This window comes from Mus caroli, chromosome 7 (assembly GCF_900094665.2).
Source record: "Mus caroli chromosome 7, CAROLI_EIJ_v1.1, whole genome shotgun sequence".
Classification (NCBI taxonomy): domain Eukaryota; kingdom Metazoa; phylum Chordata; class Mammalia; order Rodentia; family Muridae; genus Mus; species Mus caroli.
This window is the reverse complement of record NC_034576.1, coordinates 146,289,099-146,303,975: the sequence shown is the minus strand read 5'-3', so window position 1 is coordinate 146,303,975 and position 14,877 is coordinate 146,289,099. Positions and strand designations below refer to the sequence as shown.

At 48.2% G+C, this 14,877-nt stretch overlaps 1 protein-coding gene across 1 annotated transcript in view; it reads right to left on the bottom strand.

Annotated features, from left to right (window-relative positions):
* Shank2 (SH3 and multiple ankyrin repeat domains 2) overlaps positions 1-14,877 on the bottom strand; it is a 449,788-nt gene that overhangs the window by 278,260 nt on the left and 156,651 nt on the right. The window contains exon 11 of the mRNA XM_029479123.1: positions 10,172-10,238. Coding sequence (XP_029334983.1) covers positions 10,172-10,238 — 67 coding nt within the window. The remainder of the gene's footprint in view (positions 1-10,171; positions 10,239-14,877) is intronic.

Genomic DNA, 14,877 nt, shown 5'->3' with positions numbered 1-14,877 from the left:
CATAGGCATTCCCTGGCTCACTGAGGGCTGAGAGTCCTCAGAGAGCTTCACAGAAAGCTCAACTGGAGCCAATATGGGCGCTGTGATCACTTCCAGGCCTGTACTTGGACTCAATGCCAGGGAAGCCATACGTGAGGGGGTCAGGGTGAAACAGAGCTTACAAGGATCTTGGGATTTTGGCAGAACTGATCCTAAACCATGCTTGGGATGCTACTGGCAGCTTGGAGTAAGGACTGGTCTTACCTGCCTAGTAATTTGCCAAGCAGTTCTTCAGGGCAAAGCCCAGGAGCTGAGATGAGTGAGTGACCAGAGCTGGTCCCCAGTACACATCTAGCCCAGGGTTAAATGGGACACCTACTTTCAATGCAGCTGTTCGTTAACACAATGCCCAGGAGTTGAAGCAAGCAAACAATCAGAGCCTAATCCCTAGTCTCATTTGGCCTTGGATAAACTGAATGGCTGATGTCTTTGAAATAAGCTAATTCTGCTGAAAGTGGGGTTGCAGGGAGCAGGGTTCTGACTAGTTCTGAAATTCTCTGCTTCCTGATTGTGGATCCTACAGGACCAACTGCTTCACACTCCTGTCAAGCTGAACCTTCATATCAGTGGGCTGGAAGGTCACTGAAGATGAGTCCTCTTATGATCAGCAGGAGCTGAAATTCCAGGCCTCTGATTGGTCAGAAAGGGGTCTAATCATACTTCCAGCCCTGAGTGGGGCTACACTATGCTCTCTATGTGGTCTGAGTCAGTCCTTTCTGCATTTGATATCATAAGGACCAGGAAACTGAATGCAAACCAAAGAGAGATCCTGGGCAGAACAACCTGTCGGGCAGGACACAAAGGTCATGCTGAAGTCATCACCACAGCTTTCCCCACAGTTGCTGGGGTAGGGCAAGTCTTACAGCCATGGCTTGTCTCCATGTGCCATGTATGCTCAGGAGAGACATTTCTTAGGACCAGTGAGCAGCAAGGACCAGGACCAGAACTCCTCCAACTACATGTTCACTTTCATACATGCCCCCCCACACACACACACACTTTTTTTGAAAGACAGAGTTTCACTGCAGTAGTGAAGGTTTACCTAAAATTCACTGTATAGCCAGGCTAACCTAGAATCCACAGCAATCCTCCTTGCTTATTCTCCTAAATGCTGAGATTACAGGGGTGAGCTACGCAAGAACAGTGGGAACCTGGGAAGGAACCTCTTGAACCCTCCAGAGGGGCAGAAGCAAGTACGGGCTTAGGGTAGGACACCAGTGCCAGCGTGAAGGTCAAATACTACAGGAAAGAGGAGTGAAAGAAGAAAGAGAAAACAAAAGGAAGGTGAAGGGAATGGACGGGAAAGGAGAGGAGCAGGATGGCCGCCCTGCCTCACTGACTTTCCCTGAGCCCCTGAAGACCCTCAAGTAGCCCACGGCTGTGGCTGGAGACTGGGATTTAGGCTGGTAGCCAGCAAGCCTTCTACACACTCTCAACAGGGAGGCTGAGCTGCAGAACCTAACATCCCAGAGACCTGGAAAAGCGGCTAAAGACTGAGCTGAGAAAGCTCTGACTAGAAGATCTGTTCCTGCCCTAGGCTCTGAGAGTTGAGCAGCTGACAGTGTCTGCAGTGAAGCCTGAGGACCCGAGGACTAGGAGAAGCATGAGTGTGCAGAAGAAAAGCACAAAGCAGGCAGAGGATCCTGGTAAACTCAGCCAGTGGGGATGCAGTTATGAGTGACAGGGATCCCAGGGTGTAGAAACCACAGAAAGGCCACTCTGTGCGACCTTCCCAGGTTGGCATGAGGGGAAATTGCACATGAATGAGCTCCTGAGAGGGAGGAGGCCAGCAGCTCCAGGTGGGTGGGCAGCCATTGCTATATTCACTGCCAGCCACTGAGGCCCACGGGTGTTGGGTAGGCTGTGGTGAGGCAGGTCTGAGGTCTGCAGGGGGCAGGGCAAGGGTTTAGGGCCACTTGGTCTGACAGACCTCTGTCCACAGCCTAATCAGGCTCTCACCCATAGCTGAGTCTAGGGTCTGCATTCTTGGGAGTCTCCCTCTGCTCTGGTCACTGGTAGAATGCAGGGTGGGGTGGGAACCATGACTGACAGCACAGTTCCAGCCCAGTTGGATAAAAAGCAATCAAGTCCCAGTACTCAGGAGGCTGATGCTGGAAAACTGCCACTAGTTTGAGGGCAGCCTGGGGTATGTAGGGAGTTCGAGATCAGTCTGTGCTGTAGAGTGAGATCCACTCTCCATGTATGTATGGATGGATAGAGCATGGATGGAGCCCACTTCAAGTCAGCTAGATGAGTGAGACACACTGTTCCTCCTTTCTGAGGCTGCCTACACTCCAGTCTCTTATGTAGACTCCAGTCTTTCTCCCTGGCTGCCTATGGCAACCATGAAGCATCTGTCTGCAAAGTTCCGACGTTATAGTTTTTAAGATGTAATGTAAAGTTCTAGTACTTGCTGACTGCCCTCACCTTCCCTGCTGATACAGGGCTCAGGGCGGTCTAAGAGAACAAGAAAGGATGAAGGAGGTCAGACAGTACCCAGGAGCCCACACAAGGGAAAGCAAAATCAGGTGGGAGGACTCTGTGGTAAGAGCACAAGGCCTGGGAGGACGATGCCTTCCCCTATGGAGGACCCACGCCAGAAGAAGAGCCTGCAGGCAGAGAAAGCACAGACAAACTGAAGACCAACCTGGACCTCAGATGAGACTGGACTGATAAACATAGGTGGGTAGGGGTCAGTTGTGGTGGCACATGCCTTTAATTTCAGCACTTGGGAGGCAGTGGCAGGCAAATCTCCGAGTTCAAGGCCAGCCTGGTCTACGGAGGTCTACTGAGTCAGTTCCAGCATAGCCAGGGCTACACAGAGAAATGCTGCCTTGAAAAAAAACAAAAACAAAAACAAAAACAAAACAAAAGAAGTAGGTAGGTAGGGCTGGGAAAAGATGGATTGGCTCAAGTGATGGTGGTGGAACGCAACACGGGCAAGAACAAGGACAATCCTGGCTTTCAAGACTTCCATGAATTTTCCAAGTCCCAGTAGGTATATGAGACTGAGGTATTCAGGGACAGGAACAGTCTAGCTCTGTGCAGATTATCCCTTACGGAGTCTGGATGAGGCATCCGACCCCTGCAGACCTGCAGCCCTCTGCTCGGGTGTGTGGCTATGTCCGACAGCCACCACCTACTTTCCCAGGTGTTTCATTATCCAGGAATTCCCCCAGAAACTCGACGCCCTTCCACATAAATGACAGAAGGCTTGTTAGTTGGTTCAGACCTTTACTAAGAGCTGTCTATCACTTCTGTAACCCCCCCCCCCATCTCTGGCCTAGCCCTCTTGCCCCACAACAGCAAGAGAGACTTTGGAGTGGATAGTGACCACAGAGGAGGGAGCAAGCAGCGGATGACAGTGCTAGGTCTCCAGGTCAGGATACCCTGCTGTGACAGATTCAGTGGGTACCCAGGACAGTGTGGGAGGGGCCACGGGAACCTTTAAACAGCTAGTCAACCACATCCAGTCAGTTCTGAGTTTGAGGATAAGATGGAGATGCTGACTGGCATGAGCCATAGAAGGGGTTGCACTCTTATAGGCTGTGGTCAGGGAGACAGGCATTTCATGTTGAAGGAAACTGCTAGAGACTGCAGGGATGAGGGTAGAGGACAGTGACATAGGCATACCTCTGGAGCTTCCTGCATTTGGGGTGTGCAGAACCTGGAAGTCACAGGCCAGGAAAGGTTTCAGATCAACCTAGAACTCAAAGGTGTCTGTATGTGTGCTGGAGAGAGCAGGGGTGCTATATATACTTGCCAGCAGCCAGGTATGTCCACTGTAGGGGAAGCAGGGTGACCTGGAAAGGAGGGACCAAAGCAGGACACATTGTGTTCACACCCACCCCTCTCTCAAGCAGCACTCTGATTGGTTCAAGGGAGAGCGGATGCAACAAGCTAGAACAGATGGAGAGCTGCTTAGGGGGACACGTGGGAGTGCACATGGTTGGAGTGCACATGGACAGACGGAGATCACGAAGACAAATCACATGGAGATGCTCACAAGACAGAAAGAAGGCCACGGCCTGTTGCCATACCCTACTAGGAACAAAACCACAGTGCCTTAGGCGCCGAGTGCAGGCATAGGATGGGCCATGGATGGCAGTAGATCTGAAGTGGATATTCACTTAGGTCTTGTATTAGAAATCCCCAATTCAAGACACCAGCCCAACCTAACACAGCTGCAGCACAAGGATGTCACTGGGAAAAACAAGCAAACAAATAAACAAAACCATGTCACTCAGGTGGCACAACTATGCTTTATGACTGGGGATAAAACTCCTGGATGGGAGAAGAGGCAGCGAACACAGAACCACAATAAACCACTAGACCAATGCCTTCAACATCAGACAGCAACCCAGACCCCAGGCACAGACAGATCTGAACAATCAATCCAATGCAAGGACGGACACACATACACACACACACACACACACACACACACACACACACACACACACATACACACCCTAGACTGATAAAATTCTACATGTCTTTCTAATCTCCTCAAAGGGCAATAAGAATAGGGTGAGTCCCCGGCAGTCAGGTAGCAGACCATCTGTTTAGAAACTGCAGTGTCTGAGAAGCTTTCTGTCCCCCTCCTCTGCTAAGCTACTTGCTCTGAAAATCTGCTGTGGAAATCCTATCCACAGCTGTGTGATGCCTGCCCTACTGTAGTATCATTTCTCCCTTTCCTTGGGGAGAATCATAGAGGGGAGACACCACAGTGGGGGCCCTGATCCATTTGGTTAAATTTAAGGAAATAGGTCACCGTTTGGGTTTTCCCGAGGACCTGCTGGAGAGTCTCTCTGGCGAATATAAAGGCTCCCACGGCTCACTTCTGAGAGCCTTGCCTGCTTCATCGGAAGTAGCTTGTTTCATAGTGAAAATGCCAAGAAAACAGAAATCTCTCAGGTCGGAATTATTTAATTTCCCAGCAGGTGGTATCTTCCAAACAGGTATATTCTCAAAGAACCATCAGTCAAAACAAGCTCAAATTTCACATTCTCACCCCCCTACACACACACACACACTATATTACACTAAGAAATCTGAAAACATATCCCTCTATCCATCATCTATGCAAATCCACAGCGTAATGATACAGGCTCCCGGTCTTGAAACCTAGCAACCGTATCCAAGTGCTCCTTAGTCAGCTAAGCAGGCACCAAACTCACACACACACACCTCAGCTCTATGGACTGCGTTGTCTGTCACACACACACACACACACACACACACACACACACACACACACGCACCCTCTCTCGACTCTCTCCATAGCTGCGGAAGGACAAGACAGGAAAACAAACCTTGTTCCGCTGAAGAAGCGCAACCCATGTCATTTAATCCATCTGACAGCGCATCTCCCCTCAGAGCCAGGCAAGAACAAAACCACCAAAGATTGGGGAAAACAGGTTGGCCAGGTCCACAGCTTATCAGCGTGCCACATGCTTAATACTTGCATGCTTATTTCGGACGTGGGCTCCCCAGCTCCCCCCTGGCCTTGGTTTTAATGGAAGCCATCCTATGGAAGTCATCCTAAGTAGACTGTGGCCAAGGCACCTCAAGCCGGTTCGGCTCATCTGCCCAGCCACAGCTTACGGTGGGTGACAGCAAGCAGGGATTAACTTCGCTCTTCGCAGCCTCTCCCAACAAGCACTTTCCTCCAGCTGGCAGATAAAATAATCTGATGGAAGTCAGGTTTAATATTTTAAGGGGGCGTTGCTTTAAAAAAAAAATAAAAACAAGCAGCGCAGAGCAGCACGCACACTGCGACCGGCTCGCACATAAATGTGCACGCTACGATGATGCTGTGCCTATTGGAGAGGAGAGCTGCAGCCACATAAACTCCAGGTGTCCATTTGCCAAATGGCTCTGACCGCAGGGTCTTATGGCTGCCTTCCCTAAGACCACATCTGCACTTCTGAAGTGCTCTGAATTTGCTAGCACACTAGCAAGTATAGAAAACAAAGATTTGCCCATTCAAAAGCAAGGACAGTTTGATTTTTCAGTAGGAAGTTTTTTCCCTGATTAACCATGGAGAAAGCATGGAGGCCCACTTTTAATGACCCCCAACTTGGGATGTGGGGAACTTTCCACTACCCTACATACAGACATGTGCCCTAACCTGACCCACCCTGACAGAGGTGTGTGTTGGGGAGGGGTTCCTACCTTCATTTCCTCCTGCTTGAGATTCAAGGACAGCAGCTCAGCCTCTCTCAGCCTTCCTCAGCTTAGGATACACGGGACTCTCTGCTCATGAGCAGTGAGGGGTGCCAGACTCACAAATGGGGGACACACTTAGGGATGGGTTGGTAGCAAAGCTTAAACTATGAGACTACAACATGGAATACTAGCTTAGTCCACAGTGAGAGCACCTGAGTCTGGATCCCCGAAGCCATGTAAAAAGCCTCCACAGAGGTTTATGCACAGGAGGCCGAGACAGGAGGCTTCTTGGGACTCTCTGATCAGCTAGCTTACCCAGCAAATAAACCTTCAGGCCAGGGAGAGGCCGCTCCAAACAAAAGGTAGACAGCTCCTGAGGAACACCATCCAAAACAGTCCCCAGAGTTCTAAATGAATGAGCACAAATACACATACTGGAAGGAAAGTGACAGAAAGGCCAGCCTTGAATGGCAAATAGCATAGAGGAGGGTCACTCACTTAGTACATACTTCCTGGCCTCCCTGAGTGGCAGGTACTAAGGGATGTGCAGAGTCCAATACTGTTGCCCTGGAAGAGGTGATGGCCCAGAGACAGGCAACACTAAACTCTGACCCCTGCAATTATGGCCTTGGAAATGGGTCTTCTCACAAATGGTCAGTTTAAGGATATTGAATGGAAGGTCATCTTAGATACAGGACCAAACTGGTGTCCTAAGATCAGGCAGGAAGTTGAGACACGCTGGACAGTTAATTGTCTCACTGCTGGGACCAGATGCCTGGTAAGAAGCAATTTAAGAGCCGGGCGTGGTGGTGCACGCCTTTAATCCCAGCACTTGGGAGGCAGAGGCAAGCGGATTTCTGAGTTGGAGGCCAGCGTGGTCTACAGAGTGAGTTCCAGAACAGCCAGGGCTACACAGAGAAACCCTGTCTCGAAAAACCAAAAACGAAAAAACAAAAACAAACAAACAAACAAACAAAAAGGACAAGTTTATTTGATAGACAGCCTGAGGACATAGTCCATCATGGCGGAGGAAGGCGTGGGGTGTGAGACATCAGGAGTGTGAGGTCACATCGAATCCACAGTCAGGAGGCAGAGAGATGAACACTGGTGCTTAAATTGCTTTCTTCTTTTTATTCAGTCTGGGACCCCAGAGCAAAGGATGGTGCCACCCACATTCAGTGTGTGTCTTCATATATCAGTTAACCCAAACTAAGTAGACTCTTACTCACAGACACGCCCAGAGGGTTTTTTTCATGGTGATTCTAAACCCCAAGTTGACAATCTCTATAACTATAGAGAAGGTCAGGTTATCACAGACCAGAGACTGCAATCATGTGTCACAAACCCATGGAGGCCAAAGACCACCAGCAGCTAACACAGGAAAGAGTCTGAAGTAAACCCTTCCAGAGTCTTGCGGAAGAACCCAGTACCTTCATTCTGACCTCGTGTCCCCTAGAATGGCAGAATAAACTCATTACTTTAAACAGCTCAGCTAGCTGTCATTTGTCATCCTTGGGAACTGATGTGTGGCCAATCCTATCTGAATGAGCTCATGAGAGATGGGGATGCCCAGGTAGGCCCTGAGACACAAAGGTGGATGCCCAGCCTCTGAACTGCCAGAGGACATTAGCATAGTGATTTCAGCAGCACCTCGTGGAGTCACACAAAGTGGTTGCCAGGGAATCTGCATTTCACACAAACTCTCAGAAAACCCAACTAGCGAATACACACTGTGCAACACTGCCTGAGGAGACCAAGAGATCTCTCATTCAGGTGAGCATAGTCCATTACGGAGAGGAAGGAGTGGCTCCCAAGCTATCTCTGCAGATCAATTGCCAGGCTAGCAGAAAACGGTAGAGTTAGGAGAGTAGTGGGATAGCAAAAACAAACAAACAAACAAACAAACAAACAAACAAAAAATCTAGAGCAAATGATGACCAGGTCTCAGGAGGAGGAGGCACTGTAACAGCAGAGGTAAGACAATGTGTACCAAAGGCTGAACTTCTGAAAAGTCAGGTGTCTTTTTCACAGTAAGCAGCCACTGATATCCAAGTCACATGACCTCTAAGGGGACACAACATCTTCAGTCCTTTTGACATCACCCCTGGAGCCTGGGGTGAGGGAGGAGCCACAGAAGCCATCAGTCTCTGAGGTCCCCCACTTTCTAAAGGGCCTGGGGGTGATTTCTGGACCCACTAATCTGCCAAGGTCTTCCCTGGAGGAGGTGGTCAGAGATCACACTGGTCATGGAGAGCTCTGACTCAGACATCTTTAACCCCTCATACTTCTGGTCCCTGTGGACATTCTTATGTGCTGAAGGAGTCTGCAGCTCCCTACACCAGACTGGAGTCTTAGGATACAGACTCCTGTCAGGGTCTTGTTGGGGCTCTGGACAGCCGTCAAACCCACCCCTTCAGGAGCCCTGAACAGTGACTGTCTCCCTCAAAAATGTATCTTTCCCTCTCAGCCTCCACAAGGCAGTATCATTTGCATTTCATCTGTGAGGTGTCCTGCTGGCACTGACTCCAACCTCATAGGATACTCTGGGAAGAAGTTCCCAGGCCTGCCATCCCTCAAAGGGAAGCCATTTCCCTCTGAAGTGGTAAAATATAAGGGAAGGTTGTAAATTAATACAGGACCTGTGGATGGTGCAACTGTTTCTGCAGGTAAGAACTCACTTGGTCAAGGTGAAGATGAATGCATGTGAGAGGACAAGATATCAACATTAGATTCAGCACCTGCCATCTGCTCACAGCTGGAATGAGGCTGAGGCAGGCAAGCATAGGGAATAGCTTGGGAACCTGGGACTCTGCTTGGTTTGAGCTCTACACACATCCCTCTTCTAACAATGCTGATGCTCAGAGCAGGGTACAGGGTGACACAAGCCCATCGTGTGGCTCTACATCACGTTCCAACTTCCCAGCAAGACAGATCCCAGCCACATTCGATGCAAGACACACATTCAACATGGTGAAGACGTAAAAGCAAGACAGAGTAGTTTTACTCACTCCCGACACCCAAAAGCAGGGTGAGGGCATAGGCAGTGAGAGGCAGATGCCATCTGCTTCTTCACAAGGCCCCAAGAAGCTCCATCCCAGAGCCCCTCCATGGGACAACTCCACCTTCAAGGGCTCACCACTGCCGGTCCAGTGGGGCTGTTCCCCGCTGCAGGTCCTGTGGAAGCCCAGCGCTGGAGGGCGCAGGCCAGCTGGCTCATCCACTGTGCAAGACTGGGCCCAGCCCATGGTAGGACGGTGGGAGCAGGGAGGAGCCCCCGAGATGGGCCTCCTGGTTGGTGCAAGTGGTACTAGAAAGGGGAGGGGGACACCAAGTAGAGGTGACGGGAGGGCAGAAGAGAGGACCTCACATTCTTCCCTCTCAGTTCCCACCCATCCACATATGAGTCTGTGCCTTCCAATAAGCACATCTAACCCAGCTCCCCAGTGCATTTCCTCCTTGGTATCCAGACAGTTTCTCTGATTTTGTTTTTGTAGTGTTTTTTAAAGACTGTTTGAGAAAAGCTTGGGGCTCATAGCAAACTTGAGAGGAAGGTATAGAGATATCCCCCAGCCCTCCCCCAACCACCATCTCCCCTAGGATCATCGTCACCTGTCAATTTTGCTAGACCCTAACCATCTGCAGAAATGCACAGCTACAGGCATACATTTTAAATCAATATTGGGAAACAAGAGAGTTGAATCAGGTGGGAACCCTAGACCAAACCCCAGCAGAATTCAAACATCCCCATCCCCATTCCCTGCACACTTCACATGTGCCTGTAGCAGGCACTGTCAGGAGAGAGGAGAGTGGTACTCTTCAAGGGAAGTGTATTACTCATTCCCCAAGGTCTTCACAACTCTCCCCACTATAAGGGAAGGACTCCCAAGGCTGAGAGCTCCACAAGTAGTCCCAGGAAGCACTCAGATGACAATGGCTGTGGTTTCTCCCCAAGCCTACTCACCAATGTCTGTCTCCTTGTGGTTCTTGATGTACTCTGCAAGTTCAAAGTTGCCCGCTATTATAGCCACCTGCAGAGTGAAAAATCACAGAATTCAACATCAGCTGCACAACCACAGGTCTCTTTGCGCTTACATCGTCAAACGCTGTCCTCATTTCATGTCTGTTGCTGTGACAGATACTTAGAGAAGGAAAGGTTTATTTGCCTTACAACTCCAGGTTAGAGTTGTAAGAAATGAGTCTCAAGAAAATGACCACACAATCCAAAGCACTTCAGCAGGAAAAAAATGTTGCCACCCACTGAAGCCAGCAGGCAGCAGGAGTCACACTGGATTTTTATTCCTAATGAAACCCTTTACATCTTGTGCTTTACCCAGGTGACCAGAGCTCAGCCTCACATCCTTACTTGCCTGGCTGGCTAATAGCCATGCAGTTTCTAGGAAGAAATAAAACTTGAGCATATATTTTGATTCCAAAATCTGCAAGCCAACTATTGGCTTCTTTACAATTTTTTAAATGTAGTTTTGTCTTATTTGATAGAAAAGAAAATACATTTTGCTTATATTTTCCACACAGCCAATTACTGAGGGGAAACTGAGGCAGGGACTTAAAGCATCAATCCACCGTCAGGAGCAGAGGGAGAATAAATGCATGGATGCTTGCTTGCTTCTACTGAGTCAACTTCTTGACTATTACACTGTTTAGGACTCCCTGACTAGGGAATGGTGCCACCCACCATAGGCTATACATCTTCCCACATCAATTAAGAATCAAGATAATGCCCACAGGCCAACCTGATCTAGATAGTTCCTCTCTTCCAGGTGATTCTAGATTGTATCAAATTGACAAAGTGAACCACCACAAAGGCCCGAGCCAAGGGATGCCTGGCCATCAATACTCATCATGTCACATCATGACATTTTGTTCCACTGCAATCTTTGTGTGGGAACAACTGTCTGTCCAGAGGCATGGGGACAGTCTACAGTGGCAGCAAGGGTTCAGAGGGTCTGTGAACTCCTCACTGCGGACTGTATTCTATGTATCAGAAGGCTGGGCTACTATCCCACCCACTCCCAGGAGTTCTTCTGTGAGGATTAATTATGATTGTCAACTTGACAGGGGGAATTTAGAACCCACCATGAAGACAGGCCTCTGGACATGTCTGAGGGAGTTTCTAGATTGGGTTCATTGAGGAGGGAAGAAGACCCATCCTGAGTGTGGAGGGCACCATCCTGTGGGCTGGATTCCCAGACTGAATAAAGAGAGAGGAAATAAACTGAACACCAGCATGCATCTGTTTCCTGACTACAGATGCAATGTGACCAGCTGCCTCATGGCCCTGATGTCATGCCTTCCCACCATGGAGGAGTTGGCCCTCAAACTGTGAGCCATAATGGAGGCTTCTCTCCTTACATTATTGCCTTTGTTGGGTATTCTGTCCTTCAAATGCTCTTAAGGCTCTCTGGGCACAAACTGTCCCACCCATGCACACAGCCTGAGGGTTGGGGATGCCGCTCAATGATAGAGAGCTTGAGAGCCTGCCTAACGGCAAGAATCCCTGAGCCCCACCTTCTAAAGCACCATGCGTTCTAAAGCAGATGTGGTGGAACAGGCTATAATCTCAGCACTTAGGAGGTAAAAGCAAGATGATCTCAAATTCAAGGTCATCCTTGACTACTTTGTGAGTTTGAGGCCAGCTTGGGCTATAGTATACCCTATAATAGAAAGGGGGAATGAAGTGAGAAAGGGAGGAGAGAGAGAGAGAGAGAGAGAGAGAGAGAGAGAGAGAGAGAGAGAGAGACCCAGCTAGAAAGCATCTCAGCATAGTGCTGTAGCTCTGCTGCCTACCATCTGACAGTCAGAAGCACTCAGCAAGTGACATCAAGTATCCAGGGAATGGTCCTAGAGCCCCAAATACAGACACTAAGCCAATGCCTACACTGCTCTAGAGCCCCTGGAATGAAGCCATTATAAGTACACCCACAACAAACCATAAGATGCAGGCTCAGAGTCATACACACCTACACTGAACTGACATCACATAGCAACATAAAGGAACCCTGTGGGGGTGGGTCTCCCCAAGAAGAAGCAGTCCTCGAGGCTGCAGCACTGACCTCTGTTTCCAGCTTCCTTGGGTTCTATAAGAAAGCAGGCTAAGCAAGCCAAAAAGCTGTACCCCATCATGGCCTCCGTAGCTGCTCCTGCCTCTGGTTTCTTGCCCTGTTTGAGTTCCTGTCCTGATTTCCTTGGATGAAGTGTAAGCCAAAAAAACCCATTTCCTTTCCAATGTGTTTGGTCATTATGCTTCATCATGGCAATAGAAACCCTAACTATGACAGGTCTCAAGAAAGTGACCTCAAAAATCTTAAGCATTTTGATAAGGCAGAAAGCTTTATTTCTGCAGAGGGGAATGTAACTATTCTTAAGCAAGGTCCCCCCTGGGATTTTATTCCTAATGCAAATGGATCTTCTGCCTTGCTCTGGGTGGTCAGAGCTCTGCTCTCCTTCCTACAGGACCGGCTGATTTAAAGCAGTAAGGCTGCTGAGTGAGTGTGATTTTCAGCAGAGAGTGAAACCTTGGGCAGTACTTTGATTCAAGAACATCTGACCCTAGAGGAATCTGGGTTTCTTCCAAGTTGCTTCTTTATATTTATTTAAGTAGAGTTTTGTTTTGCCTGGCCTTTTGATAGAACAGAGAGCAAGAGCCAGGTGGGGTCCCTTCTTTTACTATGAAGGCAGAGGCAGGAGGATCTCTTGAATTTAAGGCCAGCCTGAACTATGCAATGAGAACCTGACTCAGAAAAGACCATACATTTCCTTGACATTCTCATTCTCTNTCTCTCTCTCTCTCTCTCTCTCTCTCTCTCTCTCTCTCTCTCTCTCTCTCTCTCTCTCTCTCTCTCTCTCTCTCTCTCTCGTGTGTGTGTGTGTGTGTGTGTGTGTGTATTGTTCTCCCTTTTAAGAACCTCAGTGAACACAGATGGGGTAGGACTAGGAATGTAGTGTAGATAGATGTTTTTGAAACCATTACACACTGCAAAGGCTTTGGAGTGTACACTGGAAATACTAATTTTAAAGGAATTCATTTTCTCTCATCTGTATTACCTAAACAATGTATTAAATAAATATATACTCAATATGTGCATTATATATTAAATATACTTTAAACATATGTGTATATGTATATTTAGATATAACATTGGCATGTCTTTGTCTGTGTATAGATATACACATGGCTTGAGTGTAGGTGTGGTGGTTTGAATACACTTGGCCCAGAGGGTGGCATTATTAGGAAGTGTGGCCTCCTTGGAGTAGATATGGCCTTGTTGGAGGAAGTGTGTCACTATGGGGTTGGGCAATGAGAGCCTCCTCCTAACCATGTGAAAGTCTGTCTTCTCCTGGAAGCCTTCAGATGAAGATGTAGAACTCTTAGCTCCTCCAGCACCATGCCTGCTTAGACATTGCCATGCTCCCACCTTGATGATAATGGATTGAACCTCTGAACCTGTAAGCCTGCTCCAGTTAAATGTTGTCCTTATAGAAGTTGCCTTGGTCATAGTGTCTCTTCACAGTAATAAAACCCTAACTAAGACCGAATTTGGTACCAGGAACTGGGTATTCCTGTGATAGGCCTAACCATGCTTTTGTTTGGAAGAATGTGGATTTGAGGATTTTTTAATTTGGAAAGCCATGGAATGCTTTAAGTGGGGCTTAATAGGCCATCCTAGTAGGAATATGGAAGATAATGGTGATGAAAGTGACTTTAACTATGTAGGCCTGCTGACCCCAGAGGTTTTAATGGAAAAGAATGTTAGTATGTGGCTTACAGACTATTTTTGTGATATTTTGGTGAAGAATATGGATGTGTTTTGCCATTGTTCAAAGTGTCTGCCTGAGGCTAAGGCATAAAGATTTAGATTAATCACTTTGACAAAGGAAGTCTCAAAACAGCCTGGTATAAATTCTGTTGTGTGGTTACTAAAGTTCATTCTTATGAAGAACATTTTAATGAAAAGGAGCAAGCTGAGAAAGGACAATATAAAAGTATGGTTCAAGTAATAAAGGGCACCAGGAAGTAAAATTGAGCTGAATCCCATGTTCAAAGACAGAAACAGATTAAGAGAGTGGTGAATTTGAGGCAAGATCCTACCCAGCTAAGCTTAGGCCCAGGCATGGTGGTAGATACCTTTAATCTCAGCATTCAGGACACAGAGCCATGCAGATCTCTGAGTTTAAGGTCAATCTACAGAGCAAGTTTTCAGAGCAAGTTCCAGGACAGTCAAGCTTAGGCTGTGAGGGAGCTGAAAAACAGAAAGCTGGTAATAGAATAAGGGGCAGGGGGCATGTTCTAACCCTAGCAAGCAGCAGAACTCAGCAACTTTTGGCCATGTGGCTCTGGTTTTAGAGTCAAGAATAAAAGGGACTAATGGGACAATTGATGCTGGTTAGCTGGAGCTAAAAAAAAATTAGTGATGATTAAGACCAGCATCACTGAGGTAGAATCTTCTGGGAAGTATTTTCTGAGATCACAAAGAATCTGTGTTCCAGAGATAGCCAAGGCTGTACCTCATGCTGTAGGTGGTCTTGGTAATGTGTAAGAATCACCCAGGTGGCCGGGCGGTGGTGGCGCACGCCTTTAATCCCAGCACTTGGGAGGCAGAGGCAGGTGGATTTCTGAGTTCGAGGCCAGCCTGGTCTACAAAGTGAGTT